This window comes from Cuculus canorus, chromosome 8 (assembly GCF_017976375.1).
Source record: "Cuculus canorus isolate bCucCan1 chromosome 8, bCucCan1.pri, whole genome shotgun sequence".
In the NCBI taxonomy this organism is placed as follows: domain Eukaryota; kingdom Metazoa; phylum Chordata; class Aves; order Cuculiformes; family Cuculidae; genus Cuculus; species Cuculus canorus.
Window position 1 is genome coordinate 17,438,266 of NC_071408.1, and position 20,818 is coordinate 17,459,083.

The 20,818-nt window shown below is 41.6% G+C and overlaps 1 protein-coding gene across 2 annotated transcripts; it reads left to right on the forward strand.

Moving 5' to 3' along the window:
- The first annotated feature begins 2,478 nt into the window (after nt 1-2,478).
- On the forward strand, nt 2,479-17,423 carry DEPDC1 (DEP domain containing 1). Of its 2 annotated transcripts, XM_054073684.1 has the most exons (12): nt 2,479-2,579; nt 3,856-4,121; nt 4,769-4,916; nt 6,331-6,449; nt 6,883-7,013; nt 7,308-7,355; nt 10,427-10,567; nt 11,032-11,874; nt 12,469-12,641; nt 13,618-13,794; nt 14,064-14,249; nt 15,837-17,423. In XM_054073684.1, the coding sequence occupies exons 1-12, from the start codon at nt 2,532-2,534 to the stop codon at nt 15,975-15,977; spliced, it is 2,421 nt and encodes an 806-aa protein (XP_053929659.1). In that variant the 5' UTR covers nt 2,479-2,531; the 3' UTR covers nt 15,978-17,423. The 2 variants fall into 2 exon arrangements, with proteins under 2 accessions (XP_053929659.1, XP_053929661.1); XM_054073686.1 differs by lacking the exon at nt 11,032-11,874 and having other exon boundaries at nt 15,837-17,418.
- Nucleotides 17,424-20,818: the final 3,395 nt, after the last annotated feature.

The following is a 20,818-nucleotide window of genomic DNA, read 5'->3' on the forward strand; positions in this document are numbered from 1 at the left end:
TGGGTTGCAGCTTTGGGTCATATTGCTTAAATCCACTTGTTATGCAGATGTGTTTTCTCATAGCAGTGATGTTTTAATCCCTTCTTATAAAGGCATGTGAAGTATTTGTGTCTCTTTACTGGCTATAAAAGAAGTTTAAATGATGAGCCTAAAATGTCTGATTAACAGATGGCAGTATCAAGATGAGATAAAACACTCATGGGGTATTTATAGCTCTGAGGTAACAAGTACAATTGGTCTACAGGCTGTGAGAAAGAGAACACTAAAAAAAAAAACCAAAAACAAAGGGAACTACAAAAACCTATACTGTTGCAATGTTTGTTAGGTTGTTCAGGCTTTCCCGGGGGAGAAAGTCTCTCTAGTAAACCTGTATCTGTAGGAAATCCACAGGAGGAGACAGGGCAGTTGACAGAAGCCATTCTCTTCTGAAAGAGGTTAGTGTGTGTGTTCAGGCAGCTCTGAGTTAGCTACGTGCATGTCCTCCAGAACCTAAGGAATGTGTTTGCCACAGCTGCCTGTTGAAGTGTTGTCTGTGGAAAGGCTCCGAAAACGCAGTTAAATCAGGGTGTTTTCCCTTGGTCTTTGCAAATAACCAAGGCGAGTGTCTGAGAAGGTGCAAGCAGTTAAACCTCTGTTCAGGACTGACCTGTGGCTGCTGCAGGTGCTAGTAGGTGCTTTCCACCACACTGCTCCTGGGGACACCAGTAATTCTGCACTCAGCCTAGGGCTACAGCCACCACCTGGGCAGCTCTGTTGTGGGCTGTGACACCGCTGCCAACAGTGATGATTGGATGACCAACAGGCTGGCACACCTTCCATAGGAGGACAAGCTGTGAGAGTTGGGGTTGTTCAGCCTGGAGAAGACATGGCTCCAGGGAGACCTTATAGTGAACTGGCAGCACTTAAATGGGGCTCCAAGAAAGCTGGGGAGGGGCTCTTTATTGGGAATTGCAGGGATAGGATGAGGGGTAATGGTTTTAAACTGAGAGAGATTTAGATTAGACAGTAGGAGGACAGTTTTTACAGTGAGGGTGGTGAGGCACTGGCACATGTTGCCCAGGGAAGCTATAGATGCTCCATCTCTGCAGGTGTTCAAGGCCAGGATGGATGGGGCCTTGGGCAACCTGATCCAGTGGAAGGTGTCCTTGTCCATGGCAGGGGGGGTGGAACGGGATGATCTTTAAGGTCCCTTCCAGCCCAAACCATTCTATGATTCTATGATCTAGAATCCAAATTAGCAAGAGTTTGGACTGTTGTGAAGTTCATAATAGCATTAAAATTAGTCCTTGGAAAGGAATAGAGTACGCATAAGATTTCTGAGAAAATTTATACCCATGTATGTGAGTGGGAAATCCATCCTGTCCTCAGCTCTGGTCTGGCTGCACAGGACTGATGGAACTCGCTCCCTCCTGTTGCCCAGCCCTGACAAACGATGCTTTTAAAGCTCCAGAATGAGCCTTAAAGGGTTTATTTGTGGTGTTTTTAGTATCCCTTTCAGAAGGATGTAGAATCATAGAATGGTTTGGGTTGTTAGAACTTAAAGATCCAGTTCCAGACGCCCTGCAATGGGCAGGGACACCTCCGCCTGGACCACGCGGCACAAGCCTCACTACCCGAGAGAAAGGGCGTGAGGGTATCCGAGCCAACCGAACAGGGCGGCTGGCCCCGCCTCGCGCCCCGCCTCGCGCCCCGCCTCGCGCCCCGCCTCGCGCCCCGCCTCGCGCCCCGCCTCGCGCCCCGCCTCGCGCCCCGCCTCGCGCCCCGCCTCGCGCCCCGCCTCGCGCCCCGCCTCGCGCCCCGCCTCGCGCCCCGCCTCGCGCCCCGCCTCGCGCCCCGCCTCGCGCCCCGCCTCGCGCCCCGCCTCGCGCCCCGCCTCGCGCCCCGCCTCGCGCCCCGCCTCGCGCCCCGCCTCGCGCCCCGCCTCGCGCCCCGCCTCGCGCCCCGCCTCGCGCCCCGCCTCGCGCCCCGCCTCGCGCCCCGCCTCGCGCCCCGCCTCGCGCCCCGCCTCGCGCCCCGCCTCGCGCCCCGCCTCGCGCCCCGCCTCGCGCCCCGCCTCGCGCCCCGCCTCGCGCCCCGCCTCGCGCCCCGCCTCGCGCCCCGCCTCGCGCCCCGCCTCGCGCCCCGCCTCGCGCCCCGCCTCGCGCCCCGCCTCGCGCCCCGCCTCGCGCCCCGCCTCGCGCCCCGCCTCGCGCCCCGCCTCGCGCCCCGCCTCGCGCCCCGCCTCGCGCCCCGCCTCGCGCCCCGCCTCGCGCCCCGCCTCGCGCCCCGCCTCGCGCCCCGCCTCGCGCCCCGCCTCGCGCCCCGCCTCGCGCCCCGCCTCGCGCCCCGCCTCGCGCCCCGCCTCGCGCCCCGCCTCGCGCCCCGCCTCGCGCCCCGCCTCGCGCCCCGCCTCGCGCCCCGCCTCGCGCCCCGCCTCGCGCCCCGCCTCGCGCCCCGCCTCGCGCCCCGCCTCGCGCCCCGCCTCGCGCCCCGCTCGACCAACCCGCGCCCGCGCAGCGCATTCAAACCGCGGCGGGGAGGCCGCCGGCGCCATGGAGGGGCGGCAGCGTGGCTCCGCGCCGTACCGAGCCACCAGGCTGGTGAGTGGCTCGGAGGGAGGGAGACGGGCGAAGCGAACGGGAGCCGCTGTTACAAAAAAGGGAGCGTTTTGATCTAAGCTGAAGTAGAGTTAAGCTCATCCATGTAACCGTGTCTTTTGAATGTTAGGTATTTAATGGCTTTAAATTGGGGGCTGAGGGAGCTTTAGGCTAGACATAAGGAAGAATTTCTTTGCTGTGAGAGTGGTGAGGCACTGGCACAGGTTGCCCAGGGAAGCTGTGGCTGCCCCATCCCTGGAGGCCAGGTTGGATGGGCCTTGAGCAGCCTGGTCTAGTGGGAGGTGTCCCTGCCCCTGGCAGCGGGGCTGGAACTGGAACAGCTTTCAAGTCCAACTTCCAACCCCAACCATTCTATGATTCTACATCCCTCTGAAAGGAATACTGAAAATGCCCCAATTCAACTCTCTAGGGCTCGTTTTGGAGTTTTAGAAAGCAAGCTTCCTTTCTCAGGGCTGGGCACCAGGAGAGAGCCATCTCCATCAATCCTGTGCAGCCAGACCAGAGGTAGGGACAGGACAGATTTCCCACTTACATGCATGTCTATACATTTTCTCAGAGATCTTATGTATATTCTGTTCCTTTCCAAGGACTAATTTTAATGTTGTTATGAACTTCACATCAAAGCTCTTGCTGATTTGGAGCTGGCTCCAGCTCTGCCTGACCTGGCCTTTGAGATGGGGTGAGACTGCAAACGGGGGGGTTACAGGAGAAGATGCATCTGTTCAGCACAGATCACACTTCAGACAAGATGTTGTCATCTTAAAAGAATGAACAGTGTCTGGAAAAACACTATAAATAAAACATTATATAAGTGGGACATTCTGTCTAACTTTCAAACTTCTCCAAAGTAAGAAGTGATAGGACAAGAGGAAACGCTCCCAAGCTGTGCCAAGGGAGGTTTAGACTGGATATTAGGAAAAATTTCTTCACAGAAAGGGTTATCAAATCCTGGAAGAGGGTGCCCAGGGAAATGGTGGAGTCACCATCTCTGGAGGTCTTTAAAAGGCATGTGGATGTGGCACTTAAGGATGTGGTTGAGTGGTGGAGTTGGCAGTGTGAGGTTTATGGTTGAATTCAATCTTAAAAGGTCTTTTCCAACCTAAATAATTTGATGATAATTTAATGTAACTATCATTGTTTGTTATTATTAATGCTGTGATTTCATTTATATGTTTATTAATATAATATTGTTTTAATTGATAGTTACAATGATCAACTTCAGCATCTTACATTCTTTGCTGGTTTGTTTCCCATGCAGTGGAATGAAATTACGAAATATTTCCGAGCAGGCATGCCATTAAGGAAACACAGGCAACATTTCAAAAAACACGGAAGCTGTTTTACTGCATCAGAAGCTGTAGACTGGCTCCATGAAGTATTAAGGAATAACAGTAACTTTGGTCCTGAAGTTACTAGGCAGCAGACTGTTCAGTTATTAAGAAAGTTCCTCAAGAATCATGTAATTGAAGACATAAAAGGGAGATGGGGATCTGAAAACTTAGAAGACAATGGTGCACTATACAGGTAGTGAAACAGAGACAAGTTAACAAAGCTCCTTGAGAATTTTATTTAAAAGTCTTAGTGCGCAGATTCTCAAAAATCTTGCTTTGGGTTTGAGCAGTTGGAGCAAAAATTAATTACTAACACCATTTCACTCACAGTTTCACTTTACTGTGACTTGCCATACATCCTGTATGTATGGCCAAGGAGTCATCTCCTTGGCTGTTCCCGTGTTTTTTTTTAGCCAAGTTTTTCACTGGCATGTGGGCTGTGCTCAAGTGCTTTGGAGGGGAACTGAAGAGCACTTAATGTAGTAGCTCCATGCTGTGCTACCAGTCCTGTGTTTGCTGTTCTTGCGCATTTTACAGACTGTCTGTGGGAGTCGTTCCTAAGCTCTTAAATTAAATGTATTAATGGCCCTCACTGTGCTATGTAAATATCTGAGTATCTTCAACTCGACTTTGGAATCAGAAAAGTAGCCCAAAGCTAATCTGTATTATGATGATGTTAAATAGTGCTCTAAAGAGAAAATGTCAGCATTTACTTCTTACTTTCCTGAAGCTTTTCAGAATCTTATGGAATTGCAGTGATAGGGTGTGGGTTTTGTTAAGTAACTTCTTATGTTTTTAATCTATTCTGAGTGTACATAACATCTCTCCTGTTCATGACAGGTTTCCTTCGACATCTCCAGTTAAATCTCTACCAAGCTCACGTCCACCAAAAGAGAACTTGGAAAACTTCTCTAGAGACAAAGAAAGATTTCTTAAACTGCCATATTTATCCAGAAGTGTTAAAAAACATGAGTTACTACAGTCTCTGGTAATAACTTGTTTCCTACGTGATTGTATTTGCCATGTAATTTCTTAAAAAAGAAAAAACACCTGGAAGGAATCAACTTTCAGTGACACTGTGCTGTTGGGTCATCTTCCCTTCTAGCTGGAAAAAATGAATTAGTTTCTTCTCAGTGGTGAAATATAACATTTGTATAGGTGTAATAGAAAGATGTGGCTATCTTTTATAATGAAATATCTTTGTGACACGTGCTGTTTCTCTTCTTGCATGTACAAAAGGAAATTTTATTGGATAGCCCTTAAGTGTCACACAGAAATGTAACATGGCATTTTTCAAATGCTGCCAGCAAAGGAAAGGGATTATGCTTTTGTCAGAAATAACTATGTATGCCCTAAAAGAAGCTGTTTTCTAAATTTCATACTGACAATGGGCTTGTTGGGAAGGGGAACAAGGGTGGGTAAAGTGATATTGGTGCAGCCATGTTATCTAAGCAGAAAGAAAGTTCAACTGTCCCCTCATCCATTGCAGTATAAGGCAAGTTTTGCATCAATGTAATCTGGGATTACAGAGAGCTTTAATTGTGTATGTGTGGGTAAGCAATTGAGCATCTCGTGTCATCACCGTGGAAGGGCTTTTGTTTTCTGTTGGGTTGTTTTGGTTGGGGTTTTTTTGTCTCGTCGGTGCAAAATTACCCCTCCAACAGTATTTTAAAGTATTGGGAGGGATGGAAGGTGGAGTTCTAGAAATTACCATAGGATCACCAGGTTGGAAAGGACCTACTGGATCAACGAGTCCAACCATTCCTAACAATCCCTAAACCCATGCCCCTCAGTACCTCATCCACCCATTCTTTAAACACCTCCAGGGAAGGTGACTCAACCACCTCCCTGGGCAGCCTGTTCCTGTGCCCAATGACCCTTTCCATGAAAATTTTTTCCTGATGTCCAGTCTGAATCTCCCCTGGCAGAGCTTGAGGCCATATCTGATCATATCTGACCACATGTGGTCAATATGTTCTTGTTGAAACAATATTTTCGTTCAGGACAAGTAAAAAGCACAAATTATTTAACAGAGTTGCCTACTTTTTTTAAAAAAGATTGAATGTGAATATTTGGCCCTTTAATCATTTGATATTTGTGTGTATGTACTTTCTGAATTTAGATTGTGATCCTAAAGGTAGTGATCCTGAAGAATACTTTTCCTGCTAACGCAGTTGGATTTGATGTGTTTCTGTCTTTTAAAATGCTGGTTTTTAAGTTGATTAGGTCTTTTTTTTTGTAGCGTCCTTTTTTGCTTTTTAGTTGGTTATGCTAGCAGTCTCAACAATGTGATGTTTACTCCCTGGATCATGTTTTGGAATTTAATGTTCTGTGGAATACTTTTGAGAACAATTTATCTCAAGAGGCTTGTTTATCTTACGGTATAAACCACTCATTTTCAGGAAAACTTAGGAAAAACAAATTCAGATATGACGAAGGAAAGCAAGGAAGACACACTGCACAGGAAGGAAATAAGCCAGGAATATGTGCAAGAAACTTGGAGAAGTATCATTCTAATACAGTAAGTAATGCATTGTAAAAGGTACCTTTTTGTATAAGTGCTTTTGGCCTGATCAAGCAAGTGTAATGGCCTAATCAAGCTTTTGGCTTGCACACAGTTTTGAAATTGTTTAAATTATATTTTAAGTTGAATATTTTTTCTATTTTTTACATATGCTTTCTGATGTGTTTATTGACATTAGATTGTTGCAGTGAAGAAGTTTATTGCTGCTGGTGTTGAAGTATATTTTAAGTACCATAGATGCTCTTTCTTACTGTTTTTTGGTATTTGTCACAGGAAAAAGTGTGTCCTCAAATGGCCCTTCTGAGAGTGGGAATTTATTAAACAGCAAATTAGTGTCATATAACTGGTGTTTGAATAGATAGGGAAAGAACTTTTTTTCATTCATTGCTAGCAAACCTTTTGGACAACATCTGCTGTTTTCCTCCCACAGTTTGCAAACCATTTTAGGCCTCCCATCTTTGGAAGAAGTTTTGCAACCAACACAGATAGTTCCTGAGTATGTCATATACAATATGACTAACACAAGCAAGCATGGTGTTGTTATTCTGCAGAACAAATCAGGTAAGGTGTTTTTTTTTTGTTTTTCCTTAAAGAGATTCTTGCAATTGCAACAAACAATAAATAATAATTACAGTAATATGTTTCATGGTCTGGCTTTTACACTTCTTTCCCAAACTAGAATACGAGTTGTTTAGAAGGTGTTGTAGCTGTATTGTGGACACTTTTTAATTACCTGTGTAGGAATATTATAAAAGATCAAATATAAAACTAATTTAAATTTATTACTTGTGTGCTGTTACTTGTATTTGGTAAGTCTTTGGAGTTATACATAATGTCCTTATTTGTTTATTTCAGATGACCTCCCTCACTGGGTGTTGTCAGCTATGAAATGCCTCGCATACTGTAAGTCACAGAATAGCTTTTAAGTTCAAGAAACCTATTTTGTGTTGAAAGTTTAAATATACCTGCACATTAAAATAAATTGTGATGTTTCATTTTGGAAATTCAAATAATCTAAGTGCCTTGATATGTTGAGAAGCAATGAAATCACTACATTCAAATTTTTGTACATAAACATAACCTAAATGAGGTTATGTTTATAATATATAAGGATATATATAAATAATATATAAGGATATATATAATATATAAGGATATATATAAATATAAATATTTATCCTTAACGTTTGTTAAGGATGTTATATTTCAGGTAATCAAGATATCAGTTCTTTATTGGCTGTGCTAGTTAGCCTGCTTTTAGGCTGCACTGTCTGATTCTGCATGTGAATTTTTGGCAACATGAACAGATTAAGTTAGTGGAAGAAGAGAGGCTTCAGTGTTCCTTAATCAATGAAATGTACAGGAGAGTTAAGCTCTGTAAGCTTTCAGCAGAAGCGTGCTCTCTGAGGCCATGAAAAAGTGAAGGGCTTATTTTTTCAAAAATAATTCCTACTAACAAAGAGTCAGGCAAGGAGAAAAGCGGAGTGCTTGGGCAATACCTGTGTGTGGTTTCTTCCAATGCAGTTTTTCAGAAGTCGAGGGACTTTCCTTTTCCAGTTACTGGGTTTGAGCAGGACTGAAACAGTTCCTACATTTTGTATTAAACTGGGGAAGCCAATTCACAGAAAACCATCTGTCTTAGAAGAAATCAAACAAAACTTGGCAAAAGGTTTGAGATAAAAGCGTGCTTGTATATTTAGCTTTGTAGTCTACTCAATTGGTCATGAGAGCAGAAGGAACAGTTCTACTTATTTCTTCCTGGATCCTGGACTTGGAGTGTAGCTCCTCTGGTACCTCCTTATCTGCTTCCCCACCTTTTTCTTCAAACTATCTTTAGAAAAAGCTTATGCTTAAAACCCGGTAAGATACCTTTTATAGTTACTGTTCAGCTGTGGAAGATGAAGGCCTTCAATGTCTTGCCAGTCACTGCATAGTAGTTGAGATGGATTTTTGAGGGCAGGCATTTTAGCTGCTAAGTGTGTTTTGTGACTGAACTGTCACTGTCTGTGGACTGAGAGTTAGCCTGCACTCATCCCTTGTTTTGGTATTAATTTATGAAATGTCAAGCAGCAAAATTGAGAGTGGTTATGGCTTACAGAAAACCTAGTGCTTCTGGTTTTGTTTTCTTTTGTGCATTTGCTTAAGTGTAAAATTCAGAAAGGCATGATGTTACATCTTAAGCTTCAGAAAAGAAGAATCTATTACCTATGGCATCAGTGTTATGTGTACTCGAGCAACTGCCTTGGAACTACTGGGAAAGTATTTTCTGTGGAGCAGTAACAATTAACACAAGTTTTCACACACTAGGCAAAGAAAAAAAAAGTTTTAACAGCACACCTAGTGAAGTTCAGTTGCTAATTGCTCAATCTGATGTGGATTCTCTTGTTAGTAAAGGAGCGGTTTTGTTCTTCAGCATGTGCTATAGCAGACCTATGTGGTATGACCAATAGTCTTTCTGTTTTACAGTGTCATCAGTCTTTATGAAAATTGACAGAATCTGTCTTTGAGGTTTCCTTTGTCCAATGTGTTTGGAAATTGTGTTACAAACATTTACACAGTCTCAATCTTTATACTTTGCATCTTTATGAAGGAGACTTTGAAAAGATTCTGGAGAAGCAGAGGATAACTAGACTGCCAATTAGACTAGTTTTTAAATAAAACTGCCTCTTTAAATGGCTAGCAGGGTGTGCTAGAGTTAGATGAGTGCCTCTCAAATCAAATCCAAGATGATGAGCTCTTTTTGTGTGTGCTTGCCCTGCTGTTTAACTCTTGCCTCTATTACTGGGAGCCTCCATCCTTCGCTCCCCTCTGATCTACATAAGCTGTAGTGTGATTGGCCAGTGTGGGTTTATACATCTGCATTCATCTCTGGCTGCTTAGCTGAACTGTCAGGGGTGATTGCAGGGTTAGTGTGGATTCAGAGGTAGCTTGCTGCACACGCTCCTGTGAAAACTACCCTTTTTTCTTCATCTACATTCCCAAATACGTAGAGCCTCTAACGTGAAGAGCCCTATTGGGAAAAGCAGGACAGGGAAGAGGATGGTGAGTGGATTTAAATCAAAGTGGAAAACATAGCTGAGCTCTGGTCTTTGAGTGTTTCGATACCTTAATTCCTGCCTCAGTCCTATATTTAGAGTCAGTAGGTTCTATGTATTCATGAGATGAAAGCTGCAAGCAAGCTTTCTGGTTTTGTGAATTCATGGTTTCTCATTTGGGTAACTTAGTTCCAGTGGAGATTTTATCTCTGCATCTGCTAGCTATACTGTACCGAAACCATGAAGGCGGTTGTTACTTTGCACCATGAAAGCTGAAAATACTTGAGGCTGGCAGGGGGAATTCTGCTCTACTATATATTTAATGTAGTGTGTGGTAACGTATTTATGATTATAAAGTTCAAGAATATCCAAAGTTACATTTTTGCTGATGCTGTGTGCAATTAAAATGGGCATCTCCTCCTAATTCATTAGAATTAGTTTTTTAGCGTAGCTTATGTTTGGTAGGAGGGAAAAGACCCTTTCTCTGTTTGGCCTGCACGTAAAGCAACACAGATAACTCGACTGGCTCTCAGCGCATTCTTCAGAGTTGGTCATTGCATGAGCTTCTTGATTTGGAAGTTAGAGCTCCCTGTGGGACAACTGGGATTACTGTAGTTTGGAGACGAAGGAAGACGCTAGAAGTTTGTGATTATTTTGCTGAGAAACCTATAATGGGCATAAATGAGCTTTTATTTATTTTCTTGGTGTGGAACAGCTTGTTGAAACTAAGCACAATTCCTCAGTGGCTATATAGAATATTTTATACTATTTTTGCTTACAAGTGGTATAGTGCTGAACTAAAATATTTGTTTGTATGTTGCTGACATTCTTTTCTTGTGAAACAGTCATTCCTACAAAAAAATTTTGTTGATTTTTTTTAAAATTTTTTTTTCATAATGGAATTGTAAAAGTAAATTTTCTTTCTTCACCTCTTTTTAGGGCCTAGAAATAATGACATGAGCCAACCAACTTACAGTGGGTTTGAACGGGATGTATTCAGAACAGTTGCTGATTACTTTCTCAGTCTTCCTGAACCGTTACTTACTTTTGAATACTATGAACTTTTTGTTAATATTTTAGGTATGTATGAATTTAGAAATCTGTGCAACATACTTGGTTTATATCAACTGAAGAACAAACCTGTAATTGAAAGCAAACTTTGACCCCCTAATCTGTATGGCAGCTTGAGTCTGAGGAAGATCATAAATTCTATCACTCTGTATTACAGTATTAATTGAAATGCAGTTCTGTCTCGTATCCTATATGCATTGCTGCCTGAGCTAATATTCTAAATATGCCATAACCATAATTTAAAAGTATGTGCTTATTCCTGTCCCTCACTATTGCAGTGTGATACCTTTCTTTATTCGTGCATGTTGGTTGCAATTATCTTTTGGACTGAGCTGAATTTTTCTTAGGTTTTACTAACAGAGTCAGCTGTAAATTAGTCTTCTATTTGTCTTTTCTGTTCAGTTAGCAACTCTTTCTGAACTTGTTCATTTTCATACCACTTGCATCTTAACTGATATTTCATTTTCTGATAGTCATGTGTGGCTACATCACAATTCCAGACATATGCAGTGGAAAACATTCTGTCCAAGATGAGAAATGTGACCCACAACCTTCAAAAATTCTTCACTTGAACTCTTTCAAGTCAACTGAGTGTCTTCTTCTAAGCCTACTTTGCAAAGAGCCTGACAAAAAAAAGAAAGACTATGAAGCTTCCAGGAGGTCCTCTTCAGAAGAGCTAACTATTCAACAACAATGTGCAAAGAAATTGGTGCAATATAAACAGTCGTGTAAACAAAGTAGTGCTGACAATCTAGTAGGAAGAAGTTGTCAAAATCTTTCAGGTTTCAGGAATGAACAAGATCCACCACAAACATTTAGGACAAGGTGTTACTCTTTGGAAAGAATTGGAGATACTATTTCAAGTGTATGTGGTAAAGGAGAATCTGATTCCCACAGGCAAAACCAATCACTACTGTACCAGCATGAAGCCAATTCTAAATTGGAGCTTGATTTTGATAACACACATCAAAAACAAACCCATAGTATCGAGAAAGCATCCACCTCAGCTCTTCAGGGTGAAGAGCTGTTCAATGAAAAACATGAGTCAAAGCAAATGTGCAGGTCTCTGAGTTTACTTGGCAAGAGGAACTCCAAAAGTTGTGCGAGCATTAATATGCCTGTTGCTGAAATCACAGTAAAGCCAAGATCTCAACTTTGTGGGCAAGGAACACCAAATACCTCTGGTGTGGCTTCTTCAGTGGACATCAGGACTGAGGTTTCTGATATCACCATCAGTAAGAGATTCTGCAAAAGTACCACAGAACTCTCAGAGTACTCTTTCACACACTCTTCTTCTATGCTGACTGGCACGCAAAGTAAGATTGCTTTCTAAAGCATGTTGTATTGGCTTATTGTGTTGCCTGACTAATCTGCTTCCTTAATCTTTGGCACTGTTGCTCGTTTTTTTGAGATGCATGTAACATGATCTGTGGGTTTTAAAAGTTGCTACGTTGTGTTGTTGAAAAGCAACCTTTCATACCTCTTAACAAAGAGTAGTGTGGAGTATCTTTGGAGTCTTAAAGATGACTTTCTGCTCAGGTAAGTGATAATTCTGACCCTAAGACACTTGTCTAAGAGTGAAGCAGGGAGTCTGCACAGACCTGCCTGCTGCAGGAGATGTCTTTTTCTGGTCTTTGAAACACATTTTCCTGGAAATACTTCTAGGAATGACATTAGTGTTACTTCTTAAACTTCTGGTGCAATTAAAACCATAATGCAATTATAATACTGAAGCAAGCTAAAGATGACCACACAAAGAAGGTTCACATAACATTATCTACCGTGTTACAGCTGAAGGCTATGAAACATAGTTTATCACTGAAAAACATGGAATTTCTTGTACCGAAATAAAAATATCCTGAAAGATGGTTCAAATCTTAATGACAGCTGTCTTCACAATTAACTTGTAGATCTCCTTCAGCCTCATTTAGAAAGAATTGCCGTTGAAGCACTACAGATATGTTGCTTGTTGCTTCCACCACCAAATCGTAGGAAGATTCAGCTTCTAATGCGTATGATCTCTCGGATTAGTGAAAATGTTGATATGCCACGACTGCATGATGCAATGGGAACGCGCTCTTTGGTAAGAGACTCGTAAGTGCAGCACATCTGTTTTTTAAAGAGCCTGGCTGAAAGAATGCCAAGAATATGAGCAGAATTCTGTACTTTAGGTTCTTGTCTCATTGCAATTATATAGCGACTAATAGGCAGATTTTTAATCTCCAGAATATTTACAAAAATCTGACCTGAAGCAAGCATTTTCTTGTCTCCGTACTCATATATTTAAAACATTGTTGTTGCTTTTCTTTACTTTGGGAGGAGAAGGGAAATAATTTCTTAAAGGGATGCAAATGATTGTTTCATCTGATTTCTCATTCAGCTACCGTTTAACTTGAAATGTGTTGGTGAAGTATCTATAGAAAACCTTTCCTGGGCTAAACATTTGTGTATGTGAAGTTATGGCAAAAACAGTTCTACAGAAGTAAGTTTTCTGCCTAGTGAGTTTTAAGACTAGCTTCCAGATCTGAATTTAAATTTTCTTTGGAATGACTTAAAGATTTTTGTCAGGCAAGATTAGATGGAATAGCAGAATACCTGCATGTGCTAACTTAAAATGAGCCTACTAAAAGCTGGAAATATGAAAGCTGTAAAAATGTGTTTTAAAGCTATTTAAAACAAGATCTCAGTGTGCATAAGGTCTTGGCTAGATTGGCTCTGCAGGTTTTCTATCACCTCACTTGTTTCAAGTTAGCTAATTGAAGATGTACACTTTTCTACAGGGGAAGAGTTTTTCATATTATTACCTCTTTAAAATGTGAACTACTTATTTGAAAGAATTTTTCATTTTCAGAAAGCACAAGTCTAGCCTTGTAAGAAGTTACCTTATTTCAGATGAAGGTAAAGTTATAATCTGGTTTTCTCCTCTCTTGACCAGTGGTGCAGGCAAGAGAGATTGCAATGAAAGTCTGTATTGAAGAACTCAGTGTCACTCTGTAGGCCACAAAGAAGGCAAATCTCTCTACTGCACTATACACTAATGATCTGCTAAACAATTCTAGATGATACAGACTTTTTCTCGATGTGTACTGTGCTGTGTGGAAGAAGTAGATCTTGATGAGCTGCTTTCTACACGATTAGTTTCATTTCTAATGGACCATCAGCAAGAAATATTTAAAGTACCAACTCACCTACAAGTTGCAGTGCAAGATCACATAGAATACATGAAGAGGGCGCAGGTTGGTATCATTGATAGAAGCTTAATTTCATTTGCTAATTGCAGAGTATTTGTTACTCCTGAAGGTGGGATGGGAGACATGCAAACAAAACCGGTATATTTTCAGTGCAAACTTTTGGTGCAATCATAGATATCAGCTACGTTATATGTATTGCTGTTTGTGATATCACTGTAAGTTAGTGTGCATGGGTGTGTGTTAGGTAGCTGCTTCCTGAAATCATGCATAATCATTTGAGGGTGTGCAGACCCCTTCTTCAACTTTTGTTTTAGTGCAAATATCAAAAGGAAGAAATCTGTGCCATATTGCCAACGTATTCCTACTGCAAACAAATAACTCCTCAAGAATTTGAAGAGCAGAAGGTTTCTACCTCTCAAGCTGCAGTGGCAGAGCTCTTGGAGAACATTATCAAAGATAAAATCTTGTCTGTGAAAGATAAAAAGAAAAAGTTAAAACAGGTAAGAACCTTGGATGTTTGATCTGCTTCTGAAAGCACCTTTGTTCAGGAAGGATCTTGGTCAATAGATCCTGGCGCACAGGAAGAGCAGATTGTAGAGAGAAGTGCTTTTTTTAAAGGGGAGAGCTGTTTAATGTCTCTATTGCATGATTTGATTGGAGTTTTTAAAAACAATGTGTAATGCAACATTCGATACTGTTTGGCAACAATGGTGTTCAAACAATGGTTTAAAACCAGTATAAAATTATTCAACAATGCTGCTCTCTTGCATAAAGTGCAACAGAATTGCATCATAGCTTCTTGTGGTGCAAATTCAAGTTTACTGTTAAAATGCTATGGATGTGCTTAAAATCAGTAGGAGGTAAAAGGAGTAATTTTTTGCTTTAAGACATCAAGCTCTATCTGTTTACAACTCAAACATTCTTTTCTGTGGATTTAGCTTTGTGTTTTGTAACATGTATATTGCTTGGGATTATCTGGCACTTCTATGGTGTACCTAACGTGTTGCCTAATGTTAGCTAAAATACAGCAATTCTGGCAGGATTTAATACTGGAGACTTTTTTCTTTTCCAGAAAATCTTTGGCAAGTATTTGTGACTGATTGAATAGTATTGTACTTGTCCTAGAATCTCCTAAGCGAGTCTTGTGACTCAAATTTGAAAAAGCAGCTTTTCAGAGTAAGCACACTCCTTTTTCTTTGGAGCCCCTCCCCCAGCTTCTGCAATACCACCCTTCGTGTGTGGTGTGGAAACTTTTTGGTCTTGTAAAAGTGAGGGCTGGAATTTTGTGCAAGTTTGTTAAAACTTCGTGCATATAAAGAAGAGTTGCTTGCTGTTGATTGAAACTTGGAGTAAGAAAGAAGTGATGCATAGTAGCACTTTAAGCAGATGAAGTGAGGAGGGAGGAAATAAACTGAAATCCTCTAATGGTAAAACTTGAAGTATGTACTTCAAACTTTTGAGTTCACACCGAAGTCCAGGAGCAGCTTGTACCATAAGGACCATATGTTAGCAAAGGTTATTTTTGAAATTTACAGAGCTGCGTTGTTATAGTCTTGCAATTTGTGCTGGGATAGCTGGTGATGTGATAAATCACAATGTTTTGGAGCAATAATTCAGTATCAAAGAAAGCCAAATACACGGCACTTTCTGGAAGGTCAGGTCCAACTTGTATCAACAGCAAAAGTTACAAATGGTGTAATTTTCTGTAGGCTGAATCCTTCAGCAGAAAGCTTTGTATTGTTGTATTTACTGTTGTTCCTTCCTGAGGCCTTACATAGGAAACAGGCAAAACATCAAAAACACAAAGCTGGATATTTTTATTTGTATATCTGCAGGAGTTGAAAATAGCTCCTTTGGTCAAATAGTAAACTTTTATTGACAGAATCCCTTCAAAATCAGCTGGATCTTAACTTCCATTTAGACAAAACATTCATTGTTGCAATTAGTGAAAGACAGTTTTCCAAGCACAAACTGAATAGCTCCTAGTGCTGGCTGGGCAGCATGACTTCCCACAGGCAACTGCCGTGCCTTGCTTGGGGGTGGAGAGCTGGTGATATTTTGTCTAATTTTACTATTGTGTTTTCCAGTTTCAGAAGGAATACCCTCTAATCTACCAGAAGAGATTTCCAACTACAGAAAATGAAGCAATGCTACTTGATAACAAACCTACCATCAAACAACCAATGCTCAGCCTAAGAAAACCAAGGTTTCGTAGCCTAAGATATTAATTTCATCACATTTCAACTGCTTTATTTGCTGGCTGTATGTGTGAATGGTTTACCAAAGGGCACTTGCTACAGAAACTTGATGGTGGCTGTGTGTGTAAAAGAAAGAAATGTTTACATAGACACTGTGTTGAAATGTGCCAAAATAACTTGGGTTTTTTGTGCAGATAACTTTTTAATAATTCCTAAGAGAGAAATAAGTATTTATCTGTTTACAAACTATTAAAATATATTGTGTTCTGTAAAATAAATGTGAAAATAAGCATGAAGCTATTAGTAGCAAAAAAAATTATATATGATTTTCTTATGGGAAACTAACAGTATGCATATTATTGTAACTTTTTAAATGTCTTTTCAGGAACTCATGCCATTTATAGCTTGTGTAGGTTTTTAAATCCTTGTATGTTATTAATAAGTGCCTTCTTTTGTATTCTCAAATTACTTGTCTTTAAAAAAAAAAAAATGCTCTTTGAGTTTGGGACTAACTTTAATATTGGTTCTATTGTTTCCAAGGGAGCCAGTAATTCATTATCAATAAATAATTATCTGACTCTGTAAAATACTTCTGTTCATCTCATCTGTAACATTGACATAAGCTTTTGTGTAATTATTTATATTAAAAATCTTACGTATATTTTTAACATGAGTCACCATCACCAGAGGAATTTAAGATGTGTGGGTGTGGCACTTTGGGACATGGTTTATTGGTGGACTTGGCAGTGTTAGGTTTATGATTGGACTTGATGATTTGTAAAAGCCTTTTCCAACCCAAACAATCCTGTGATTCTGTTGTGCCTGCACATGCAGACTCTTAAATAATTGTTGCAAAACCAGTCATCAAAATTAAAGTAAACCTCAACTATTCCTCTCTTCACCTGGTTGGAAGTTTTTGGCATCCCATGGGGAGGCTGCATTGTATGCGTTTGTACACTGGCTTAGATACTTTGGTGTTAGGAAAGAGGGTCTCCGCTGGGGATTGTGACTTATTTTTGGTGTCTTTGTTTATAACTGCTATGGTCTGCAGCCATGAGACTGCACTGTGCTTCTTTTGGGCTCTTCTCACTGGAAAAATGAGGCAAACCCACCTTTCCATTCTGCATCTGATACTCAATTGTGCATTTGTGTGTGTAAGTATGCAATTAACTACATCCCAGATTAGCCTGGTGTTGGCTTTATAGGAATATGGTGTGGCAGAACTTTTTCTGATAACCATGGTGTATCTGGCACAATACCAATTTTGCAATGTGTCACATTGCTCTTTTCCTTTGGAGGAGGAAGGCTTTGTAAATGAGAAATGACAATCAGCCCAGTTTTAGCTAATGCTGGTAATGCTTGTGTGTCCTGTTGATAACTTTACTCTTTTATAGAAGGTAACAGATGTTCATCCTCTGTAACTCCTGTAGTAAAGTACTTCTAATAATCCAATGCCTGCCTAAACTTGCTTCTAGTTATTCTCAAGCTGTCAAGTGTTGCATAAATGCTTTATTCGTTTACGTGTTCCAGTTAAGCAACTTACAAGGCAAGCTCACATTTCTTAGGATTTAGCTTCCAAAGGACTGCCCTCATTATTCAGAGTTCTTGATCCATGTTATTTAATGTTCCCTTCTTAGGTTTTGACAGAACTTAACAAAAATGTGAATAAGTAGAAAAATGGTCTTGCTATGGGACGATTAAAACATTCCAAATGAATGATGAATACAAACTTAATTTTAATCTAAACCTTTATTTGAGCAGTTGTTTTCTCATAAGTGAAAATTTTTACTGGAAGAATTTTATATTTTTTCATGTTGCAAAAACTTCTTTTCTCCGTGAGGAGCAGCTCATCCACAGTGAGTTCGCAATTGCCTGTGATTGATCAGTTGTTTACAACACAGCGTGGCAGGATTGCCTGCTCCTCACTTACAGGTTTGTTCTGAAAACTGATGCTGTAAGCAGGAGTTGTGACTGCCTTGTGCTGGCTCAAGAAGGGAAAACATTGTGGCCTAGCACAGCTCATACATGGTGCTAGCAAGGCTTTGGCACTGGTGACTTGGGGAAATGGTTTAACTGGGCTCCACTCCCTTTCCCTGCTCGGATGCAGTGGAGAGGTGGGCAAGGGGTTTAAGGGGCTGCACACAGTCATGGGGGTTGTTTAACTTGTATTATGCAAAAATAAAGCCCATACAAACTGTTCAGGCTTTTTTTTAAAAAACCATTTAAAATGGACTACTTTTACTTGAAACCATGTTCAACAGATGTAATTTCCAGGCTGTTTGTCACTGAACTTGCAGTTGATTTGGTGCACTGCCATGGCTGGCTATTTGGGGTTTGAATATGTACTTAGTGTTTTGCATGCATAGTTACAAAACTCTTCTCTTTTGTCTGTTTCAGAGTTGTCATTTGTGACTGCCATCTACGGTGCCACCTGGTCTCCTGGCAATCCAGGTAAGTGAATGCATCACCTCCCTTTCCTGCAGAAAAAGGCAGGATGAGATGGGCTGCTGCTTGTGCTTAGCAGTACCTTTTTTTTGCTGATTAGTGCCTATAACTCCTTTTAGTGTATTAGCTGCGAAGAAGAACCATTTTATAATACATTGGTAGATTATACACTGTTGTTGGCGTTAATGTCAAACCAGACAAGGTGCCTGGTCTAGCACTGGCTGGTGTGCAGTGGCACTGGGTGATTCTGAGAAGGCAACTGGTGGGAGGCTATATGGATAAAATGTTAACAGCTAATCTCAGCATTGAGTCATGATGCAACTGTGTATTCCAAATTTAACTGCATGTGGGCAGCAGGCAGATAGAAGTGGCAAAATTTAATGCTTCAAGGGGAGGAGGAGGTAAGACTGAAAATCTTAGGATCATAATTTTGGTGGGAGGGGACCTTCAGAGATCATTTATCATAGAATGGTTTGGATTGCATGGGAACTTTTAAAGCTCATCTCATCCAACTCTCCTGCAGTAAGCAGGGACATCAACCAGCTGAGGTTGCTAAAAGCCCCATCCAACCTTACCTTGAATGCTTCCAGGAATTAGGCATCCACCAGCAATCTGGGCAACCTGTGCCAGCGTCTCACTGCCTTCACAGTAAAAAAATTTCTTCCTTATATGTAGTCCTATCTAGTCCAAACCCTTTTTAAAATGGATCTAACTAAATTGGGTTAATCAGGGCCACATTCCTTCTTGAAGACCCCTGAGCTCTGCAGCACAAAGTGTAATAGCAGGGTGCTCTTTGAGTTTTATCTTCCCCTGCCAGTATAAGCATCAAGACCAAATCTCTGAGCAGCTCATCTGGCTCATCCCTTCTGGGGTCCTGGCAGGCAGGTGCCTCCCTGGGCAGCAGTGAGTGAAAAGAGACAACCGTAGGGGCTGGAGGCTGCCTTTGGTGGCCATCCTTCTAAATCTTATGTGCTGAGTTGGCTAGGGTAGTTTTTGCAGTAGCTAGTATGGGGGTTTGGATTTGTGCTGGAAGCAGTTTTGATAACACAGGAATGTTTTAGTCACTGTTGAGTGACTGTTTCAGTCAGCCTCTGCTCACACAGAGCCAAGGCCTCTTCTGTTTCTCACCCCACCACATCAGCAACCAGGCTGGGGGAGCATAATTTGTTGGGAGAAGATGCAGCCAGGATAGCTGACCCCCATGACCCACACCACAGGGCATAGTGTTCTGCAATAAACTGGGGGAAGGTTGGTGGGGGCTGACTGGGCATCAGTCAGCAATGATGAGCAATTGTTTTCATTTGCATCACCTGGTTTTCTTGGGTTTAATTTCTCTCTCTTTGTTATTTTCATTTTCATTATTTTTTTTAATTATCATTATTTTATTTCCTTTCAACTGCTAAACTGTTCTTACCTCAACACACAAGTCTTCTCACTGTTACCCTTCCAATTCTCTTCCCCTCCATCCTGCTGGGTGGGGTAGTCAGTGAGCAGCTGTGTAGTGCTTAGTTGCAGGTCTGCAGTGCCAGATTGTGCTCAGTGCTGGTAAGATGCAGGAGGAAAACTTGGCTGCTGGTGTGTGAGGCCAAGAACAATTTTGGATCTCTTCCTCCTGAGCCTCTGGACGAGGATGGGGGTTGGCAAGACACTGTCACTGTGGAAACACTATTTTCATCACATAAATGATTAGCAGACTGTTTTGAGTCCTTATCCTGGGGTTAATTAAAAATCTCAATGTTATTTGTACTGCTAAGAGGCACTAAGCTTGCACTCAATTTTGTGTTGAATGTATTGCTAGGATGCTTTCATAGACGCTTTCATAGACACTTTCATAGACAAGTTATGACGTATCTAAGGTTGTTTGATATGAAGAGTTCACGGGAAGCCTTAGTCAAAGAGCATCTGAAGGTTCAACTCGGTATCTCAGTTAGAAGCCTTAAACCCTCAGTCCAAAAGGAAATGCTCTGTCTCGTAAAAGGGAAACAAACACAACACAGAATGAAACCAACCTGTCACTTACTGGTTGTAGTGCCAGATTGGACTCGGGGGTTGTTTAATGTCCGATTTTTCTCCTTTCACCTCAGTTGTGATCACTGCAGCCAAGCTTCTGTTTGTATGGGAGGAGGACCTGAAGGTACATGGAATTATGAGATCTCCATCCTGGTGCATGGGCTAACCATGAGAGAGACGGCAGTAATCTTTCTAATCTTGTTAATCTTTGAAATCACTCCTTACAGCTCTATTACTTTCATGAGCATCTGCTTTTACTAGAGGTGGTTCCAGAAATCAGCCATCGGACTGGTCTGTCGCTGACTGTGCTGCATGTAAAACAGTGATTGGATTTGATGTCTTTCAGAGTGTGTGGGGCTGTTAACACCCTGTGTAAAACTACTACTTTATGTGCATTATTTCTTAAGAAATCTGCC

Bases quoted from the DNA above. Each gene is read 5' to 3' on its own strand.
- DEPDC1 (XM_054073684.1), top strand. From the start codon at position 2,532: ATGGAGGGGCGGCAGCGTGGCTCCGCGCCGTACCGAGCCACCAGGCTG. The intron at 4,917-6,330 runs GTAATAACTTGT...ACTCATTTTCAG, and splicing joins ATGAGTTACTACAGTCTCTG to GAAAACTTAGGAAAAACAAA. The intron at 7,356-10,426 runs GTAAGTCACAGA...ACCTCTTTTTAG, and splicing joins TATGAAATGCCTCGCATACT to GGCCTAGAAATAATGACATG.